The 23,630-nt window shown below is 42.6% G+C and overlaps 1 protein-coding gene across 1 annotated transcript in view; it reads right to left on the bottom strand.

Annotated features, from left to right (window-relative positions):
• The window catches only part of DNAH6 (dynein axonemal heavy chain 6), a 187,537-nt gene that overhangs the window by 38,308 nt on the left and 125,599 nt on the right, over positions 1-23,630 (bottom strand). Inside the window, exons 57-66 of the mRNA XM_043547288.1 lie at positions 22,670-22,834; positions 19,475-19,542; positions 13,608-13,788; positions 11,483-11,662; positions 10,165-10,398; positions 9,515-9,650; positions 8,256-8,431; positions 7,266-7,456; positions 6,413-6,573; positions 4,534-4,622 (exon numbers count right to left, since the gene is read on the bottom strand). Of these exons, the coding sequence (XP_043403223.1) occupies positions 4,534-4,622; positions 6,413-6,573; positions 7,266-7,456; positions 8,256-8,431; positions 9,515-9,650; positions 10,165-10,398; positions 11,483-11,662; positions 13,608-13,788; positions 19,475-19,542; positions 22,670-22,834 (1,581 nt within the window). The remainder of the gene's footprint in view (positions 1-4,533; positions 4,623-6,412; positions 6,574-7,265; positions 7,457-8,255; positions 8,432-9,514; positions 9,651-10,164; positions 10,399-11,482; positions 11,663-13,607; positions 13,789-19,474; positions 19,543-22,669; positions 22,835-23,630) is intronic.

Here is a 23,630-nt window from a genome sequence, read left to right as displayed (position 1 = left end):
ACCCTGGCTGTCGTGAAAGGAAATGCAGAGACTCCAGTGATGAGGTCCCCCATCATCTGGAACCTGTCATGCAGCAGAAATGCCTTTGCTCTGGTGGAGTCAAGGACCACCCTGATAAACTCTATCCTTTGTACCGGGGTAAACCTTGATTTTTCCTTGTTTATCCACAGGCCTAACCTCCTGCACGTTGTCAGCAGCATTGCGATGGTGTCCTGGACCTGGAGTGACCCTTGACCAGCCAGTCATCGAGGTACGGGTAGATCAGGATACCTTGATGCCTGATGTGAGCCGCCACCACCAGCATGCACTTTGTGAACACCCTTGGTGCCGTTGCCAGGCCAAAGGGGAGCACTGCGAACTGGTTGTATGCGGATCCCACCGTGAAGCGGAGGAAGCAACTGTGTCCTTGAGAGATCACTATATGAAAGTACGCATTCTTCAAGTCAGGGCAGCGTATCAGTCTCCTGGATCCAGGGAGGTGATGATGGAGACCAGGGAGACCATGCGGAACTTAACCCTCTTGAGAAACTTGTTGAGGAGTCGCAGGTCCAGGATGGGCCTTAGGCCCCCATAGGCCTTTGGGATCAGAAAGCAATGGGAGTAGAACCCCTTGCCCTTGAGGTCTAGGAGGACTTCTTCCACAACCCCTGCCTGCAGCAGGCCTTGTACTTCCTGATGCAGTAGACTCTTATGAGAGGGGTCCCTGAAGAGGAATGTGGAGAGAGAGTGGGATGTGGGGTTTGAAACAAATTGGAGAGTATAGCCCTGCGCCACAGAATTGAGGACCCAATGGTCTGAAGTTATAGACGCCCAGGCTGGGAGGAAAAAAGAAAGGCAGCTGGAGAAATGGAGGGGGGCAGGATCCAGGACAGTGGCTGGAATGTCGCCCTCGGGCACACCCTCAAAATGTCTACTTTGATCCCTGCTGGAAGCGGGAAGAGCCAGCCTGTGTTGAGGCAGATGGCTGCTGGCCCTGATGGCACTTGTAAACCTTGCCCTTCCTATGGAAGGGTTCCTATCTAGGCTGGCTACGCTACCGATGGGGAGGCTGCAGCTTAGGTCGGTTTCTTTGCTGCCCTGGGGTGTATGGGCCCAGGGTCTTGAGTGTGGTGCGCGAGTCCTTTAGCTCGTGCAGCTTATTGTCTGTTTTCTCTGCAAACAGGGCCTGGCCATCGAATGGGAGGTCTTGGATGGACTGTTGGACCTCAACCGACAAGCCCGAGGACTGCAGCCAAGCCACTCTCCTCATTACTATGGCTGAGGCCATGGTCCGCGCTGCAGAATCAGTCACGTCTGAAGCTGCCTGCAGTGCCGCCCTCACCACTCCCTGCCCCTCTTCCAGGATGGCCTGGAACTCTTTCCTGGGGTCCTCTGGGAGGGAGTCAACAAATTTGGCCATCGACTGCCAAACATTAAAATCATAACAGCCCAATAGGGCCTGATGGTTCACCACCCTCAGCTGTAGGCTTGATGACAAATAAACCTTACTCCCAAAAGAGTCCAGCTTCTTCACCTCTTTATTTTTGGGAGTAGCCCCTGGTTGTCTCTGACTTTCCTGCTCATTGACTGCAGGCATTACTAACGAGTTCGGGGCAGAGTGGGTATACAAGTACTCATATCCTCTTACAGGCACATAATACTTGTGCTCCGCCTGCTTGGAAATTGGAGGTACCAATGAGGGGGTCTGCCAGAGGGCTTTGGTAATTTTGGCCAGCCCCTCATAAACTGGCAGTGTGACTCTAAAGGGAGCTGCCGAGCTGAGGACGTGGAAGAGGGTGTCAGAGAGCTCCTCCAGCTCCTCAGTTTCTAGCCCCAAGTTTGAGGCTACTCTCCTCAAAAGCTCCTGATGAGCTTTGGCATCGTCCCGGGAGACCGCAGGTGGGGGCCCCATGTTGGCCTCATCAGGGGATGAGGAAGAGGATGTGGCTGCAGCAGGTGCCACCACCTCTGTGACCTACTCAGCAGGACCTTCTTCCCCCATCTGTTGTACATGGGGGGTCCCAAGCAGCGTGGCCTCCATTTCCCACAGGCAGGAGACCATGGCAGAGGGCTTTTCAGAGACTCCCAACACCGACTGATGCTCACGGGTTCCAAGGGTGCCTTGGCATGGGCCATTGACCCTGAGGCCACGATAGTCCTGTCGGTGCTGCGGGAAGGACCAGTGCCACCAATGGAGGACCTTGACCCACCTGCAGGTGCTCTTGGTCCGACTGCAAGCCCTAGGATGAAGGGCCCTGCTCTGGATACTGTGACTGTACTGAGGGTGACCAGGTGTCTCGGTCCCAGCAGTGTCCACTGCCATGCTCCGAGTGGGATCTGTACACGGGCGACGACTCACCACACTGAGATCCCGGTGCCCGATGTCTGGCGTATCTGAAATGGTACCCCGGTGATCTTTGCCGACCGCTTCCTGACAGGTGCTGATCCATGGAGCGGGAGCAAGAGCGTGACTGATGCTGCGAGGTTGAGCATCGATGCTGGTACGGCAACCTATGTCGGTCGGACAGTGACCGGTACTGAGAGTCCTGATGGAGGCTTTAGCTGGAGTGGCCTCTAACTGAAGGGGAGTGGCTACGACCCTCCCAGTACTGGGGTCGTGGGGCTGAGTGTGTCTCAGTAGGTCTACGCCATACTACCGGTGACCGACGCTTCGAGCCCGCAAAGCAAGGACCAGAATCCAGAGACTGGCGCCGAGGGCTCTGACTGGTAGGCAGCCCTATGTCCACGGTGCGGTGACTCTGTGTGGATGAGCACTGGTGGGACGCTCCCTGAAGTGGTGAGCAGAGCTGCACTGACAGATACCGAAGGAATGGTCCAAAGGCAGGCTGACCTCTTGATTTGGGAGCTGCCGTCACCGGTGTGGGCGGCACCAGGAGGGACAAGACGTGGAAGTGGAATTTCACCTGTCTGACGACAGCACCAGCAGGTCGCTCTGCACCAAAGCTATTGAATCCGATCTTACCTGCTCCAGCGCCGACTCCGTAAGGAACACTTTAAGTTGGATGTCCTGCTCTTTCTTAGCGCGAGGCTTAAACCTCCTGCAGATCTGACACCTGTCGCTGAAGTGAGATTCCCCAAACACCTTAAACAACTGGTGTGGGGGGTCACTGACTGGCTTAGGCTTCCTACAGCAGTTGCAGTTCTTAAAGCCCGGGGCATGCCCATCCCAAGCCTAAGTTCCATCTGGGACAATTATAAACTAAATTAAACACATTAAGGGAACTATTTACAAAAGAAAGTTTGCAACGAACAGTTCTAGAGAAAGAAAAGTTTGCCTAAGCAAAGGAACATTCCAGCACCATCACTGGCAATGAGAAGGAACTTTGGGGGAGGACGCAGCGGGGCACCTTATACCACAGCATATGTGCGCCACTCCAGAGGGTGCCAGAGCCGGTCCCCTACAGATACCACTAAGGGAAAAACTTCCAGCACCAGTGCATGTGGTGAGCACACACGCCTAACATGGAATGGACATGAGGAAGCACTTGAAGAAGAATAGAGAGCTCCCCTCTCTTGGTAGATTAGCCAGCAGCAGTAATTGTCCAGCAGGTGGTCAGAGGAGATAAAAGATATCACCAAATTTGTTCTAGAGATCAAATTGAGGGAGTAATGCTGTGAAAAGTACATTTAGAACTCCAAGGAGAAGCCTTGTATATTTTGACGGTGAAGACTGTGCAAAAAGACGCTTTAGAAGCTGTTCTGGACCTACTTGAGTGTGCTCTGATATTCCCAGGTGTCTGAACACCTGTCAGGTCATAAAATCATGTATACATACTCTGATCCATTTGGACAGCCTGTAAACTGCAATGGACTGAACCCAGGCCTAATCCCCATATGCCACAAAAAGTTTGAAGGACTTGGAGATAGATATGGTCCTATATAGATAATAACTTCAGGCCCTCTGGATGTCTAAGGCATGGAGCATGACTTCCCTGGATGTAAACGAAGCTGAGTAATATACAGGTGGGTTAATGGACAGATTGGGAGACCACTTAAGCCACAAAATTGGGGTGAGGACACAGGACTTAGTTAAAAGAGCTGATAAAATTGCAGCCACTTGGCAACAGGATTGGTGCATGCAGGATCAACATGGTCTATAAAGAGCTCTGCAGGGCAGAGGTGAGTCCTTTCCTGATTCATTCTGCATTCTCTTGAAATATCACGCTCCCTCTGATGGCATGGTTTTGGTGATGGTGGTTGCTGAATATGTTATATTTACGGTACCACAATGGAGAAGAGACTATGGATTTTGGACTCCTTTTGGCTCGTCAGAACTTTGGACACCTTGAGTTTGTTCTGGCGGGATTGCTGATTGTCAGCTGATCCCATTTAGTGTTTTTAAAGAAAATGATGTGTCTGGCCGTCCTAAATATAAAAGCAAAAGATACAAACATTCCAACTTGTAGAATATGCTTTTTGGATTTTGATTCATTAGAAAATACAGATTAGACATTTGATTTGAGATATGCCGTAAATAATTTATTTCATCCTTGAATTGTTCATTTTGCTTAGGGTTATTTCCAGATATATTACCTTGACAGAGTTCTGAAGGACAGTGACAGGAAAGGTTTCACTGGGCATGGAACTTAAATAGAGTCGAAAGCTCTCCTGAATAGAAACATCTGAAAACCAAAATAATGAGTACATTCACTACACTCCTATGAAAGAGTTTAGTTAAAATCCATACACAAATCTTAAACAATTTGCTATAAGATCTATCTTTCCAACGACTGGAGTATTGGAACTATATATACTATCTAGTGTTCATTTATGATCTGGAAGAGGGAGTAAACAGCATTATATTTAAATTACAGGGGATAATTTGGGACAATTATGTCCAATTACCCAGTGGACATAAACAGATAGTAACAAGAAACATGGAGAGCTTGGAGAGTAGGGACTACAGGGAAGTCAGGAGATAAAGCAAGACTCAAGAAATTGCATATGGAGAAAAATAATAAGAAATACAGATATTACTTCGGAAAGAAAAACCTGAAAAGCAATAATGCTGAAAGAGATTGAGGGATGATAGCAGACAGCTAGATATGAGATTGCAATGGGATATGGCAGCAAGAAATGCTAATATAATTTTGAGCTGTATTTGCAGAAGTATCATGTCATAAATAACACTCCTTCAGTACATGACTATAGTGGTACCAAACCTGGAATACTGTGTTCCATTCTAGGCACCTAAGTAATAGAAAGCTACAGAAAAATTGAATGGAGTACAGAGAAAAGCAACACAATAATTAAGGGAATGGAAGTGCTGACATACAAAGAAATAGTAAAAGAACTAAATGGCTGGAATTTTCAAAGAAGTCTAAAAAAATCAGGTGGCCAACTTCCATTGACCTTCAATGGGAGTTGAATTTCTAAATAGTCTTTATGGCTTCAAAATCAACCCCAATATGCACAGTTTGGCTAAGCACTAACTTACAGGGACAGTGAAGGAGAATAAACAAACTGTGGATTATGATGGTAGAGAAAGGATTAACAGGGACCCAAAGAGAGGCAAAAAGCAGACCAGCTGGGTTCAATTGCAGCGGCTGCTATACAAGGATTGGTTTTCTGAGGACTTGAGGTGGCTGGGGAGAAGGAAGCTTTCAAAGAGAAGAGTTCAGCTCTCTGTGAGTCTGTGAATGTACTTGGAAAAGGCCTAGCAAGAAAAAAGGGCCTCTAGTTAGTGGCTGGAGTTTTCCCATGGGAGTTGGCTGAAGCAACCCAGACTTTAATTTTTATAATGTACAAAAAATTTCACTGTGAAGCAGTTAAAGTTGTGACCGATATTACATACATGGAACAAAACCACTAAAAGCAAGGAAATTACAGTGTAACCCATCTAACACACAGGTAGTCACCTACAAACACACACCTGGTCACTACAACAGACTACAACTTGAACTCTGCCCCTCCACAGCCTTCCTGTCTGCACATCCCCTTTTACCAAACTACCTGCTTCCAAACACCATTAGTAGTGGACATTTGGCAAAGTAGTTTGGTGTGTTGGGTGGAGTAGATCAGTGAGGACTGTGATGAATCATATGTATATCGCTCTGTGCTTCAGTTCCCAATCTGTGGATAGGGATAATATTTCCCTGTCTCACAGGGTGTTGGCATTGTGAGGATAAATTCATTAATGCAAATACATTCTTTAATATACGTGAGGTGAACAGATACAATGGTGAAAGCCTATAAACAAGCAAATGAAAATAATACATAAATGAGCACTATAGCACGTAGAATAAAGGTAATACTCTCTAATAGAATGAGCAAATTCTTAATCCTACAGATGACCATTTCTTTGGCCCTTTCCCATCTCATCAGCAAGACAAGCAAAAAGTGGAAAAGCACACTTCTGATTTGGCACTACCTTTAGGAAAGTATATTGTATCACAGAAGGAAAACTACATACTTGGCTCGGTAAAGCTTTTTATAAGCTCTTCCATAGCTAACATCCATGAAACTGCTAGGTGACAGTTTTGCAGAAAAACCCAATTTCCTGTTTTCATTGCATCCTTTATCAGCTTTTCTGCAATAGGTCCTTGCCCTTGCCCTAGTGAAATTGACCGTAATCTGAAACAGAGAGAAAATTTTGTCAATGTTCATGATGCAAATATCTGAACATACAGTGACTTTTGAAATGGTAGGTTTTTTAGGATTTGTAGCTTTTAAAGATAGTGGCCAACATTTCCTAACTTGGGTGCTGAAATTTAGGCACCTCAATCCATATTTAGACCCTAAATTTTCAGTCGCTTGGCACCTACAAATCCACTGAAGTCTATGGGAGCTGAAAGTGCTCATAATCTCTGAAAACATAAAAACTAATGTTATTTAGGTGCCTAATATGGTTTTAGGAGTCTGATTTGACAGCTTTGGCTACAAATATAGAAATATAAATATATACAAATATGAAGATCTCTGAAGCATAGCTATAGTATATAGTTTGGAGGAGAACTAAAAAAATTATTTTAACATACATTAAGGTACAGAGAAGGTGAAATCCTGACCCCACTAAAGTCAATGGTAGAAGTCAGTGAGGCCAGCATTTCACCCACAGACAGTACATGTTACAGTATAACTCAATGGAATAAATGTACAAGCATAAGAGGGTGGGATTTTCAAAGAAGACTAGATGAATTAGGTACCCAGTTCCCTTAAAATTCTTAGGGTTCTTTGATACCCGATATCCAGTTTCCTTAAATTCCTTAGGGTCCTTTGAATATCCCAGCTGAATACCATGTCTAATAAAACTATGTAATTTGTACCGTTCTGAATATCCTCGTTCTTTTGCGAACCTCTGGAAAGCTCCCATGGGGTCAGAGCCTGTGCTTAGGATAAACACCAGAGGAGTTGAAGAGGACATGTCTTGATAAAGAGTCCCCAAGTCAACTGGGGGATTCTCTATGAATTGTTTTCCAAGGTTCTCTATTACAAACTCGGTAAGTGCAGAGACCACCTGAAGATATGAAAACATACCAATTTACAAACAGAAAGAGGCACAGAGAACAGTATTTACATTTGACTGTATACCCTTTCAGGCCAGGACTGTATCTTTGTATGTCTTTGTAGAGCACCATAAGACCCAGTCCTCACTGGGGCAAATACAAATAATAAAGACTAATTAATCAGTGGTGAAAATCATCAGTCTTCCAAGTTCAAAATCACTACGATCCCTTCAACCAACCACCTCCCGAAACCCATAAACAGAAAACATTCACTGCATTGTGTTAACTCAAACACGCCACAGTTAGTACTAGGGACATTTCAAAAAGTTTGATTCAACATCCAAAAAGTTTGGATAATATCATAAGAATTGGCAAACTAGAACTGACCATGGTCCACAGAGGCATGTGAGTAGCCTCTATGAAGTCCAACTTCCCATTGCACTCTAAACTTCACAGACTTTGCAGCAGACCCATAGTAAATATAAACTAATTAAAAAGGGAGAGATTGTGACTGGTACAAGGACGCTCTCTTCATCCTGCCACCCATGGGCCAGTCATAAATCTCAGTCCTTTTGCTTGGAAGAGTACAGGGACTGCTCCTGCGGCAGATTCACATAGTCCCAAAGAATATAGAGAAGGGGTCTAGCCCTCTTCTCCATACAGATCCAAGCTTCCATTGGGAAGGTCCATCTCTGCATCATCCCCTCTTCAAGCCAACATCCAAATGACACAATATGGCCCAAAGTAAACAATTTTGCAAATTCTTGTAGCTTTGGTGTGGATGCAAATTTCTGTATATTTGGATTTTACCTTTTCTTCCATAAAACTTTTCACAATAATTAATTTCTGAAACATGCTTAGTCTTGTGTCCCAGGAAGCTTTCACGGGGCCTTCCTTTTTTAATTCTTCGGTTTGCTCTGCAGAAGGGGAGGGTTCAGAATCATATGTTTCCGAAGTTTCTGGGTTGACATGAATTTCAAGGCACCCTACAAATGACATTGGCATTAGCAGTGTCTTAAAGTTAGAACTTGCAAAGCTGAAATCACAATGGTAAGGTGATATTTAAGATCACATTTTCAAAAAGGCAAAGGCTCTCTTCTGTACATGAGTTAGAGGTCTAACTGGCTCTTTGCATGCAATCATGGTGACTGTGTGACCAACTGTAAGATTCTGTCTTGGGGACAGACAATGTTGGATTAAGGCATAGGCACGATAGGCTCCTGCTGTCACATAATTATGTCAGAATCTGAGCTTCAATTTTTTTAAGTGGCTTTCTATCTCTCATGGTTTAAAGAAAAGCTTGAAAAGGTGACCCAAGTGTAACTGATCGGTCTGCCAGAGCTTGCAGAGAGCATAAAAAAATAGCTCTGAGAGGGGTAAGCTGCCAATTCATCTTAATCAGGCGTTGCCTGCAGTATCACTGATTTGGGGGCCCCCGTCAACATCACTGCTGCAGAAGATTGTGTGTGCGGCAGGAGACCTGTGCAGCAGGCCCAGCCCACTCTTCCAATAAAGCAGATACATTTCAGCTATTGGGATAGAGTACTGGGGGGCCTCCTGGCTATTACTTCTGCATCACTGGGAGAAAGAGGGGGGCACTGTTGGTTCTGAGAGAAAAGATCACACTGGTGCCCTGCTTTTCCCAAGTAGTCAGGGGGAGCCCTGCTGCCATTCGTGGGGCAGAGAAGGGAGCCCCTGCTGCCACTTTGAGGCCTTGGCAGAGATAGGGGGCCTCCTCTGCTGCTGCCCCCACTCTTCCAACGTGTGGCGCTCCAGACTGTTGAAAGAAGATCTCTGCCAAGTCCCCCAGCAGAGAGTATAAATGAGAGTAAAAGGAAAAGGCATCATTATGTCAAAGGGAAAATGGAAAAGTCCATCATACACATAACGAATGTCTTAAGGCTTTGAATAACCTGCCTGCTGCATTGGCTGAGTTACTGTTTCTGAAGCTGTTCAAAAATAGGTTTGATAAAATATAAGTAGAATCAGTGTAGAAAACCCCCCTTGAAGCAGAGGTTTGGTATAAGGAAAATGGCTTTTCCAATCCACTTTCTTATTTATCATGTTACCTAATTTAATGAAAATGTGTGTGGACAGTATTTCATTCTGAATTCCTTGAAAACTCGGGAGTGTTTCCTCTAAGTCACAACACATAAACCACGTGGTGTCTTCGAGCCATGGAACATCAGGCTTAGCAGGGCGTTGCTGTTGGAAAGATGAAAGAATCAGTGAAAATATGAAAGAAGAAGAAGGTAAATAAAAGCTCAACAAATATACGACTATTTTTAATAGTCAAAATGTGAAAGCTGCACAAGAAACAAGTTTATTAATAGTGGCCCCAATTCAGAAAAGCATTTAAGCATCTTAAATTCATTCTTATTCAGAACGTCACTTAAGCACATGCTCAACTTTATGTATGTGTTTAAGTCCCATTACGCTTAAAATTAAGTATGTGTTTAAATGCTGTCCTGAATAATGATGCTTTATTTGATTGGAACCAATAAGTAACAAATATCTAAAATAACTGTTCAAATGTTTCAGGCCTCAAAATGTATCATATCACATGATGGAAAATCAAAATTAGAAGTCACCAAAGTCTCTATTGTAAAGACAAATTTAGACACCAACCTCCTTTCACTATCTACAAATTGCTTTGCAAAACCAAAAATATATATAATCATTTACTATTTTGTTTGTCATCAATCTACTCCAAATGCACCTTATCTAAGCCAGCAGAACCACGGAGGAAAAAATTCCATTCTGTATCTGTAAGTTCTTCTCTCTGCCGCATGATCTCAATACACAGCATAAAGCTGTAGATGAGTTTGTGTTGTTCAAAAAGGCCGCGGGAAACATTGGTATAAGTTGCATAGAGAGTCTGACTAAGCAGTATTGCCAGGCGCTGCTGCAGATTATTATTCTTTTCAGAAGTCTCAATAGTTGTATTAAATAACTGCAAGAAAAAAACAAACATAGTTTTGATGAGTTTATTTCTAATTGTTAATAATAGAATACTTCTAGATTAATTCACTGGACTAGAACAATGATTCTCAAACTATGTCATATTGTACAACACTTCTTAAGCGAGAGATCCTCTCATACACAGAGCATGTCTCCTCCCAACCTCTCAGTAACGATTTCCATTTTTTTCTGCAATCACTATAGTGCATGGAATTTTGAAGAAGTAATATTAAGAGAACAGTAAGAAGATACGATGATAAAATAAACTCGCTTTAATATGATGGGTGTGTCTTACATCCTCTCGTTTTGTTTGATAGAGATTATTCACCATTGTTACATAGAAAGCTCTGTGGACTACAGGGAAATGCTCTAACAAGCACCACTGTTCCATGGACCAAAATTTCAGAACCACTGAACTACAAAAATAAGCTAACTTTGAAGAGTCAAGTACTCTTCAGGGTGCAGACTTCTTGTGAGATGCTGGAAAAATCGCTTACATTAAATATTATAAAACTCAGTTATTTAAATTCAGGCACCTAAACAACAGTGATTTTAAGAGGTGCTGACCATCACGTTAAATTTCTTGACTTTAGTAAAAAGAAAAGGAGTATTTGTGGCACCTTAGAGACTAACAAATTTATTTGAGCATAAGCTTTCGTGAGCTACAGCTTATGCTCAAATAAATTTGTTAGTCTCTAAGGTGCCACAAGTACTCCTTTTCTTTTTGCGAATACAGACTAACATGGCTGCTACTCTGAAACTTGACTTTAATAGAGTCTCTGGGTATTCTGCAGTTTTGAAAATCAGACAACTTATCTCTAGACACCTAAATGTATGTCTAAATTTGGAAACAGTACTTGGAATCATACCTGGAAGTTTTATAACATTACTGATTTTCCAAATGTATCATAAAATTAGAAACAGAATGAATTCTTTTTTGATGTAATGAAAAAACACTTCTTAAAGGCTTAAATTTTGTTGCCTGTTTTTTATTTATTTTTATATTTATAAAACTATTTCTATTCATATCTTCATTATACTAAATGCTATTTACTTCAAAGAAAAATGAAACTAACCTGCTTAAAATATTTTAAGGAAAACTGATACATGGGATCAATCTCTGACAGACTTGCAATTACAAAGTACATGACAGACCCTCGAGTAGCAACAGGGCGGTACTTTTCACGAGCAGCGTTTATCTTCTCTTCAGTAGATTCTGCTTCTTTTAGCCTTGTTTTAATGGCACCAGATGTAACCTAAAAGAAACAAGTTTTAGTAGCATTTTAGAAAATATTTCATGATAGACAGAGCTCGGAGCACGAGGAGCAAGCTCATCATTTGATGTTGATGGCACTGGTGTAATTTTATGCATCACTCGCCAAAGACATGTAAGCGCCATCTCATACTGAGGGAGGAATTTATTCTATTCCAAGAGCTACAGAGAACTTTTGGCTGTCACAAGCCAGAAACTCAAGATTCAGGTTTGGTTATGTCTTAGCTATTGGATATTTTAAGAAAAGAATATTAGTTCCCTTGATAATTTAAAATGAAATGCTAAGCATTTATGTAAATCAATGTATTATGCTGCATTTTGTAACTTATATTGACAATGTCATTAGTCAACAGCATCAGTTTACCCTAAAGAATAACTAGTAGGTTTTTATCAGAGGCAATATCCCAGAAGATCATGAAAAATTATAACAAGAAAAAAAAAAGAAAGAGAAAAATATATTTAGAATGTTTACCAAATAATTAATTGAAGAATATAACCATACACAAATCAAGCAACTTATCAGCCTCAGTACTGAGAGGTGCTGGAGAGAATGGGAAAAAGAGGCTAGCTTAACATCATGCTAGAATGATGGCCTAAACTCTGCTGGCAATTATGGGCTGGCTCCTAAGCCTCAATGAAGCGATGCCAATTTACTCCATCTGAAGCTCTGCCCCTACATGTAGATGACTACTCCAAAACTCTACCTGCAAATAAATGTATAATGGATGGGTCTGATTTTCCAGCTTGCCATGGTATTAGTTTAATTTATTACTCTTTTGAGAATGTGAATGTTATGGGCCAAAATCAGCCAGAAAGAGTTTAGAATGATAGGTTACATTTTCCCTAACCCAAATTATGCACTGTACTGATACTACAAGGGTAACAGTAATGCGAGCTTCCCCACACTACCCATCTGGTGGGTCTCAGGCCTGACCTGAAAGGGCCACTTTTCGGAGTGACATGGTAGTTCATTCTTCATGGCTTGTTCAATACATGTCTGAGACCACCAATTAGAGGGCCAGCTTTGACCAGCTGGGACTGTGGTTTTTGTAATGCAGACTTTTGCCCATTAAGAACTAGGCCAATCTCAGGAATTCTACAATTCACAGCTAGATCTTTACTACGGCTTTCACACTGAGTAGAATCTTACTTTGCAAACAGTCCCATTTGGTAAGACTGTATAGTCCTTATTCGCATTTGGGAGCAATTAGGCAGAGTCCCATTTACTTCAGTGGGATTACTTGTGGAGTAAGATACAATTCAATATGAACAACTGTAGCTGAACCTAGCCTTGATAAGCAAAGTGAAACCACTGCATAATTATCTCACATGAATTCTTTAAATAAGAAAACTATCTTTTCATAAAGCAAAAATCTCGAGCCAAATATACTTAGAGTGACAACCAATCAAGTTAGCATTTGCTAACAGATTCCACACAGTTAACAGCTATTCCCTATTGTAAGTGTAAGGGGAGATTGTGGTATCTCATACACAGTGTGGTAACTATTACCAAATGCTGACTTTTTAATGGCAACCACATTAGCAAAATATTTTTATGATAGTAACAAACAAGCATGAATTTTGTAGAGTTAAATATTGCCTAGCTAATCTACAATATTAAAATTCTAATCTACAATATTAAAATACTAATGAAAACAACAGATAGGAAACTACTGGATATAATTCATTTAGATTTTTAAAATGGTTTTATATTGGGACACATGACCCCCAAGTCAGACTAACTGCATTACATGGGTCTGGGTTTTGAAAGCTTAGCCTATTATTTTAGGACTGTGGATCTGTAAAAGTCAATGTATAAAGGAGAAACATAAATCTGAGAATTCTTTCCCTGTGTAACATTTCATACAGCCCTAGATCGATCACTTATTTTTAATTAAAACAAGGTATTGTAAAAGTGAGTCTCCTGCCTTTGATTCCTGGAGTGTGTTGATGAGTTCTTCTTTGTCTAGGATATTTCCCTCAGAAGTAAACAACATTTTTAGAATTTTGTCTTCAATAGCTTTCAGCTGATTTTTATCAGCATTGATTCTCACAATGAGCTGGGTTCTTTGTTCCTCAAGCTCAGGTTTCTCCAGTCGCACAACATCACTAGAAAAGACGTTTGAATTTCTGGTTAATAGCTTTATCACCTATTCTCTCTTGCCCTCACTGCCTTTTTGTTTAGTAATCCAGTTCATTCCAACAAATTTTCCAAAACACTCCTGGCCCCTCACTCCATCCCTTCTGTGCTTCTCCAGTGGCATAATGGGAATGCAGAGCAATTATGGATTCCCCCAACATAGGGGGAATCCCCATGTGGCATAGCGGATGTTACTAAGCAGTCTAGGAGTGAAACCAGAGTGTAATGTCCTCTGGCAGTCCAAGTCAAAGGAGCCAACGTAATTTCCATTAGTTCTTAGGCTACTCTAAATTACATCAGGGCCATGCTGAGGATCAGGGAGGGAGCAGAAGCTTCCCTCCCACCCTAAGTCCAGCAGTGTAAGTTAGGGGATTTGGCCCTCTGCCATGGAACATGCAGCTCCATGAAGTTCCCAGGGGAACACAAAGTTACTGCCTAGCTAAGGTGTAAGATCAATAACCTTCTTTAACTGACTGTATAGGAAAATACTGCAGAAGATGTTAAAAAGTCACTGCTGTATTTGCTAAGTGTGACTGCAGGGTCACCACAGGTACTTCCTATTCTAAGAACATGGTAAACTGTTGTCATCTTGGCTAGCTCTGTAAAGTAATTACTGGTACAAGGTGATAAGCACTGTTTAAGGATCTGAACAGAACAGAAATTGAGGCCCACAACCAGCAAAGCATTTAAACACGTGCTTAAATCTAAGTGCAGAAGTAATTCCATAGTCTTTAAAGGAATTACTGTACTCACATGCTTACAGTTAAGCACAGGCTTAAGATGTGTGATGAAATGGGACTTTATAGAATACACCCACAAGATAAATATTTATGTAAATCACTCTTTATAATTTAAAAATACATTTACTTACAGCTATATGTAAAGAAACTAGATATAACTGATAGTTATTTTAAACATAATTGTTAGTCAGTTATTCAGAACAGCAAAATACATCTGACCCATCGACCCAAACAAGACAGTTACTCACCTGTATTATTACTCTTGTTCTTTGAGATGTGAGTGCAGGTATGTATTCCACTCAGGTGTGTGCGTGCCCAGCGCACTGAAGCCAGAGAACTTTGCTTAGCAGTACCTGTATGTGCAGCGCGTGCCCCTTCTGACCCAAGTAACCCCTGCCCAGGCTATCTAACAGCAGCACCACCCCAACTTGGCTCAGTTCCTCAACTCCCAGACTGGAGACTCCGATGCAGTGGGGATGGAGGGTAGGTGGTGCAATATATGGCTTCACCCACATCTCAAAAGACAACAAGTACAATGCAGGTAAGAAACCATCTTTTCTTCAAGTGGTTACAGACGTGTATTCCACTCAGGTGACTCACAAGCAGTACTTGTGAGACAAGGGACTCAGCGTCTACTTAAACAGTGACTGCAGAACTGCCATCCCAAAGTTTGCATCTGACTTAGATGCCATGATAATAGCACAATATTTGATAAAAATATGCAATGGAAGATTATGTAGCAGCCCTGCAAATGTACAATACTGAAACATCGTTGAGAAATGAGATAGATGTCCGTTGGGCTCTCATTGAGTGAGCCTGTAAGTTACACACCTGGACATCCTCTGTGCGGAGACCAGCTGACCTTTCATCTGACAAAAAGTCAAGGTGTTGAATGAAATAGTTTAGTTCTTTCCAAATAGAATGCCAAGCACAGCCTCACATCTAACATCTGGATATGCTGCTCATTTGCATTTGAGTGTGGCTTTGGAAAGGATATAGGCAAGTAAATAACTTGGTTAAGGTAAAACTGAAACCACCATGGACAAAATCTTTGGCTATGATCTTAAGGAAACTTTGTCTCTGAAGAATTGAGTATATGGAGGTTATGCCAGTAAGGCTTGTAATTCTCTGACTCTTATTGTGGATGTTATAGCCACAAGAGGAGAGACAACAAGCAGGTTGCTATTGGCTCAAACAGAGGACCCATGAGGGCAGCCAGTATAGTATTAATGTCCCAGAATGGGACGATTTCCTTCATAAGTGGAAACAGATGGAAAATATCTTTCAGAAAATTGACTTTCCTTGGATCAGAGGATGGAATGTTGAGATTGCCAACAAATGAACCCTCAATGAGCTAAGACCTAGACCCAAGGACTTCAAATATAAGAGCTAGTCCAAAATGTCCTGAACACAAGCTCACATGGATTGAATTCCCTTAGATCTTGACCAAACCAACTAAGTAGATGGTTTTCTACTATTAAGCAGGATCCTCTGAACTGCTTCCAAGCCTTGCCCTACCTACACATCTAGCCATGTACAATCTATGCCGTGAGGTGTAGACTTTTCAGCACTGGATGAACAACCTGACCATGGTGCTGAGTCAGCAGGTCAGGAAGCAGATGAAGAAATGTGGGAGGTCCACAACTTGTATGCTGCTCTCGATCTTAAAATCAAATAGGCTGCCTCCCTGAAGGTGAAGAAGGATAGGCTGGTTGGCTAAAACTAGATTCAGAAGATCTTCTCTTCAGTGATGTCCTTTTCTGGGGAAGTCTTGCAGCCTAACAGAGTAGGATGAATGGTGAATGTATCACTCAGCGCAACATTGCTAGTGTTATTGCTGACCTACAAAATGACATCCCTTTGTGGTGTAGCTAGACACCCCCAGAAGACTATAAAGTAGCTCAAAAATCCTTAAAAGAATGTAAAGTCTCATCAGTTCTCTCAGAAAGCAAAAACTGACCATCAAATGGTAAGTCCTCTATGGTCTGTTGAGCTTTAGGAGCTAGGCCAGAGATCTGTAGCCATGAGGCCTTCCTCATCATCATAGCTGAAGTCACATATCTGCACGGAATATCTGCTACATCCAGTGCTGAATGTGAAGATGTCTTGGCCACCAAACAGCTCTCTGCAATAAATGCCTTAAACTCTTCCATGGAGAATTCTGGTAACTTGGCATCCCAATTTGCTAAGTCATATTTAGACAATCACGCTTGCTGGCTGGCAATTCACATTTGCAATAAGGAGGTTGAAAACACTTTTCTCCACATCAAATGTAACCTTTTAGACTTTGTATTTAGGTGTAAATTTACATCTCCCCTCCTGTACCCTCTCATTTGCCTCTGTCACAACCAGGGAATTAGGAGGTGGATGAGAGAAAAAATACTTGAAACCTTGCATGGGGACACAATATCTCTCATCGGTATGCTTAGCCATGGGTGTTATAGATATTGAGGTATTCCATAGAGATTTGGCAAACTCCAATATCACTTCATTCATAGGGAGAGTGACTCTTTCAGGAGCTGAGGATTGACGAATATCCACTAACTTATGAGAGTTTTCCTGAACAAATTGAGCCTGAATACCCAATGATGATGCCATTCATCTCAGGAGCGCTTGATAAGATTTAAAATCCTCCAGTTCCGGAGATGAGGACTCGGGCACCGTAGCATCATCTGGTAAAGAGGCAGAAGAGGGAAGTGGAATCACTGGAATCTCTTGTGGTAACACATTTGACTGTATCAATGGATCAGGTTGCACCAGGTCAGAGGAAGCCCCCTTAGTCTGTGGCTGTAGCACAGGTGACTCAGCTGGAGAGACCATCTGAGGAACAAGTGATCTAGCCCTGGACTGAGCACATGATCAGGACCTCGCTGAATGAAGAATCACCCACAGATTCCTAAGAGGCTACAGTAGATAGGGATACAACATTAGTGACCAGTAGGAGATAGGCCTGGAAGCTTTGTCCCTACTGTAGGAGTGGAACAAATCCCAGTACCAATGGTGATCTCAGGAGGTCTTGAAAATCTCTGAGTGGTACTGCAAAGACAAAGGAGAGGAAGGCATTTCTGCACTCGATCTTGAAGTTCCTTCCAAGCAGTCTCATCCCGAATCATCTGCAGTCCAACACACTGGCCTAATTGGCATTATGATAGCACAGTCAAAGGCACTTTGAGTAGTGGTAAATGTACCACACACACATGCGGCACCAAAGCGGGCATTGGTACCAAACACTTAGCCAATGCAGACTGCACCGGAATTGTTGTCGGTACTGAAGATAGCATCTGCCCTCGGTACCAAACAGGGTCCAGGCCCCTGTAACCCAGAGCTCTGTGTATGAGGCACTGCAGACGACTGTGCTGGCAATAACACTAAGTTGGCCACCAATCCAGGACGTGCTGAGGACACCCAAGATGAAGCCACAACTGTCGAATTTTCTAGATTAAGTGGCAAATCAGGAACAGACAGGCACAGCAATTCCACTGCTGCCTGATACATTGGTGTTGCGGAGACTGTCTGTGCAGACTCCACTGTCATCAGTACTGGACTCAATGGACAATCCCCTCCCCTGGATGGTACCAGAGTTGACAGTGTGGAGTCTAATTAATCAGGCATTGGTACTGGACAGAGGGTTAACAGCCCAGCTCTATCCCACCTACCGGAAGACTAACGCTGCTGGTCTGCACTCCTAGATAGGGAGGAGAAATTTCTCCGAACTCTGGAGTGGACCAGGTCCATTTTTTGGGTTCTCCTTCTTCTGGTCCCCAGAGGAAAAGAATGGTCCCTCTTCCTCCTGGGCAAAGAATCCAAGTCCGTAGGTGCAGCCCCATCTGTAACAGCTCAGGAGCTCTCGGGGGGGCCTGATGGTATGCAGCAGTCTGCGGCTCCACAGCAGGCCTCATTATGTGCTGCTTCAAACACAAGTCCCTTGCCACCTGCGTTCTCTTAAATGACTTACCGATGGAGTGCCCTTCCTTAATGTGCCTTTGCACAAGGAACAACCCACACTGGGTGTGCGGGGGTCACTACTAGGGATAGCAACGCCACATGAGGGACAATGTTTAAAACTTGGAGAAGGGAGCACCCTGGGTTAAAAAACTCTACTAATTACACTAAGCTAAACTAAATTCTAAGGTACTACTAAACTTAACTAAGTATTTACAGAAAAAAACTAGAGGAACACTGTGATGAAGAACATGAAGTGAGACACCACTCTGACTCAAGCCACAGGTGGTGAGAAGGAACTGAGGGGGGTCAGGGTAGCAATCGCCCTTATATAGCTTGGGAAGGGGCTACAAGAGACAGGGGGCATGAGCGCTGCTCCAGTGGGTACTGCTAAGCAAAGTTCTCTGGCTTCAGTGCACTGGGCATGAATGCAATACATGTCTTCACCCACTCAAAGAACCACCCCATGTTCTGGGTATATTTCTCACTTGAAAATCAATGTAGGTCTGATCTTGTCTTGTAACCCAGAGTATATTTAGGATATTTTCATTTGGTATTAATATAAACAATATCAAATATGTCACATCAGCATGTTCCATGCTCATTATATGGGCTTGATTCAACTCCCCCTAAAGTCAAGTAGTGGGTCATGATTTTTAAATCTAGCCTATTAGACACAGTATTAGAAAAATATAAGTAATTATGTATCCCGAGTTACAAATAGCTGATTCCTATTACAATACTTCAAAAATTAGATATACCTATCCCAGCATAAGACATTTTAGAAAACATGCATACTAAGGCAAGAAATAGGTTGTCCTTAAGTTATTGGTGATTGTGACTTGATACTTTATATAACTATGTGTAAAAACATTTTCTTTATTGTTTTCCCTCTTTCATTTTATCCTGGTGTCACCTTAAACATTTAAAAGCAACTACTGTGAAATAAATAATGGGAATAAAAGTTATAAACCTTAGCAACTGATCCTCCAGGCCAGATCTGGTTACAGTGAAATTGATTATAGTAACTTTAATACACACCTGTAGAATAAACATAACAAATGACAAAAATTATTTCTATGCAGGTTAAGAAAATAAAATCAGGGGTTTAGTTAAGAATAATAATGGCACCCACAGTGAAGGTAGAGTTATGGCTGAGAAGGCTTTTCCAATCTAAACTTTAATTTACAGCTGTTCACAGCTTACTCAAAAATTTCCATTTGGGCTGAAATTTCACATGGTTGGTTTATGTCCAAAAGTGATTTTTGGGAGGTTTGATCAAACTTTTGGAGGGCTGAGAGGATGAAATAAAAGTACGTTTTTCACTTTGCACAATAACTGTTCTTATAATTATTTCCAGTGGCATAATTCACAAAAGGCTGAAACTATAAATAGGGCCCTATCAAATTCACAGCCATGAAAAATACATCACGGACCGTGAAATCTGGTCTCTCCCCATGAAATGTGGTCTTTTGTGCGTTTTTACCCTATACTATACAGATTTCACAGGGGAGACCAGCGTTTCTCAAATTGGGGCTCCTGACCCAAAAGGGAGTTGTAGGGGGGTTACAAGGTTATTTTAGGGGGGGTCGTAATATTACCACCCTTACTTCTGCACTGTCTTCAGAGCTGGGCGGCTAGAGAGTGGCAGCTGCTGACTGAGGGCCCTGCTCTGCATGCTCTAGAGCGCAGAAGTAAGGGTGGCAATACCATACCATGACATCCTTACTTCTGCGCTGCTGCTGGCAGCGGCTCTGCCTTCCAAGCTGGGCTCCCAGCCAGCAGCCGCCAATCTCTGGCCACCCAGCTCTGAAGGCGCCACTGCCAGTAGCAGTGCAGAAGTAAGGTTAGCAGTACCAACACCCCCGCCCGCCCCACTGCACAATAACCTTGTGATCCCCCACGATTCCTTTTTAGATTAGGACCCCTACAATTACACCACCATGAAATTTCAGATTTAAAAAGCTGAAATCATGAAATTTATGATTTTTTAAATCCTATGACTGTGAAATTGATCAAAATGGACCTTGAATTTAGTAGGGCCTTGTGGCAGGGTGCTGCTGCAAACACACCTAATCAGCCCCTGCCACGCCAGCCCCAATCAAGGAGGATCGATTGGGGCTGGATGAAAAGCCTAATGCCTGCCTGGCGACTGGCAACACCTGCCACCGGGATAGGCTAGGAGCTATAAAGGCTGGGAAGGAGCCAGAAGGAGTGGGGCAGCCAGAGAGAGAGGTCAGTCAGAGAGGGAAGTGGAAGCCCTCTAGCTGGTTACTAACCCAGCCTGCGGTAGACAAGAAACCTGTAAGGACTGTATATAGTTGGACACTGGTGGTGGGAAAATGCTTAAAGAATAAAGGACACGGGTGTTGCACAAAGCTGAAGTCTCCCTGGACTTATTTGGGAAGGCAACTGGGCCTTCAGAAGAGGGGCCGACTGTGCACCCCGTGACAGGCCCTAACTATAAACTTTGAATTTTACATGAAACCAGTCTGCAATGACTAGTATAAGGGACAGCAAGTTTGAGAAAATATGGCTACAAAGTACAAAAGTCTTGAATATTTGAAAAGTAGCCTGGTGCATGCACAGTAAGAAACAGTGATCACTTTTAAGCCGTGATCTTAAAGAAGGATGTGGCAGGCATGTGTGTGCAGCTGTTTAAATACATACAAGAGTTAAGTGCCTAATTACACAAGCTGGTCTAAACATGCAGGGCTGGATTTGTAGAAGTGCTCAGCACCAACATTTCCGATTGACTTCAATTGGTGTTGTGGTGCTCAGCAATTCTGAAAGTCAGCCTGCAACAATTACTTAAAAGCTGGAGTAGTAAGAAAAGGAATTTAGTTGTCTTTCTCCTGGGGGGCTGTGAACATAAATAAAACCTGCCTATAAAGTGCTACATAAGAACAAAGAAGGATTATGACCAGTTGCCTACACTTTGGAATAGCATGAACTCCTAAATTCTTGGCTTCCACCCCAGTTCTTAGTCCTTTAGACCATGAGGCCTATTGGGGCATCTTTAATTTGCTGTGACTGTAAAATGAACTGAGACACACAGGGCTTAGGCGACCTGGCTACTGTCACACTCCAAGTCAACATCAGAACCAGGATCCGAATGGAGGTCATCTTATACCCCGGCCCATGTAGCTGACAGTGCATCTTTTCAAACCTGGGTGTCTACCGTTAGGCACTTCAGCAGACTGCTTGATTTTCAAAATGCTTTCAGAATAAAGTAACAGACAATATTATGTGTGGAAACTGGATGATACGGCATATAAATACAAAATACAGGACCATATGAACCTCAAAATAAAGTAATAGGGTTCTGAAATAAAGTATGTATCAGTTGCCTGCAATACCTCCTTAATCAAAGCAATTACATCACCGTTACCCAGCCCTACACCATCCATCATCTGGCTAGACCCCAGAGCTGTCTAGAAAGGGATAGACATCTGTACATTTTCTAGGAAATCCTACTAGCTGTGCTACCCTTTTTGCAGTGGGGTTTCTGGGAGGGAGTTGACTGTGGAGGATCTCACTAGTGGCGGATTTTCAGAGGAACCACTAATGAAACAATCCCCTTTCAGACAGCAGGATCTCCTAAGTAAGCCCATTAGGGGTACCCTCACAGGTCCTTCAGATAGGCCATACAGCTTGTCCATTAATGAATGAGGGTCTTCACTGGAAGTCATGCTGTCATGTTAATATTTGAGTAGCCATGTGACAGAGCTCTCCCCTCCACGTGGCAGGATCTTCTGGAAGACCCAACATACAGGACTCCAACAACACACAGGACCAGTCTCAGTGGCCCTGTATTCTGAACCTCCAATATGGGACACAACAAAATGGTTGAGCCCTGAGGCATGACTCAGTCCTGGTGATACTGTGCAGCAGGAGCGAACCTCTCTTTGTAGAACAGTCGATAAGTCCATGAATGTTTTCACATACAGTAGCATGGACATGTTGGACTCTACTGTGCTACATTCACTCATGGAATGAAAGGACATGGGTTTATTTCTTTTCACCTGTTTTAAAACTTTAATTATAAAAGATACCAGCTGAGACTTGGGAAGGTCTGTAATAATGTGGGCCAACAGATTTTGATAACGTCCTTCTAGTAATACCGATTATGGTTTGTATGACATGAATTTAGAATGCTGCATCATACCTCTGGAAGGTAGTGTGGATTTGGTAGTTTAGTTGTCATGTAGAACCTAAAGTTTCTGTCATAATCAATGTCAGAATCTCCAAGGCGAATAAGCATTCTTCCACCAGTAACAAAGGTCTGCTTCAAAAGAACAGGCTCCAGTGCAGGGTCCAAGATTTCCTTCAGCTTTAGAAAAAGAAACCAGATTAAGGTATTTTGTACATGTAACTGGTAACTGAAATACTTCATTACTACAATGCAAAATTAAATTAACACTCTCCACTCTATGCAAGGAGAATAATAAAAATAATTATTTATTATTTGTATTACTGCATTGGCTAAAAGAAAAGGAGTACTTGTGGCACCTTAGAGACTAACCAATTTATTTGAGCATAAGCATGTTACTCTGAAACCTGTATTGGCTAAATAAATTTGTTAGTCTCTGAGGTGCCACAAGGACGCCTCATTGTTTTTGTAGTGGCTAGGACCATAGTCATGGACCAGGACTCCATTGTGATAGGTGCTGAACAAACACAGAACAAAAAGATGGTCCCAATGATATTCTTCTGTTCACTTATTACTCTCTGCCTTCCTAGTTTTTGTTATAGGATATGGCTGGATTTTCAAAGGAGCCTAACAGAGTTATGTGCCCAAATCCCATGGATATTAAACACACTTCAAATTATGCATTGTTTTTTAAACCAGAGAAAGCCTACATGTTTTACTGCAGAACTATCTCACAGCACAAATCAGTGATGTAACAGAATTTAGACAGTGTTAAAGCAAACACACAGAGATAGAAGAAAATATTCTTTACTTACATGAGAACTGAAAGTACAAAACTAGGCCCTGATCCTACAACGATTTAAACACAGACATAACTTCATACACATGAATAGTCACACTGAAGTCAATGGGCTACTCAGGTACATACAGTTATGTACATGCGAAGGTCTCTGCAGGATTTGGGCCTAATTTTTTT

The sequence above is a fragment of the Chelonia mydas genome, chromosome 5 (assembly GCF_015237465.2).
Source record: "Chelonia mydas isolate rCheMyd1 chromosome 5, rCheMyd1.pri.v2, whole genome shotgun sequence".
NCBI lineage: Eukaryota > Metazoa > Chordata > Testudines > Cheloniidae > Chelonia > Chelonia mydas.
This window is presented reverse-complemented; position numbering and strand designations above follow the sequence as displayed.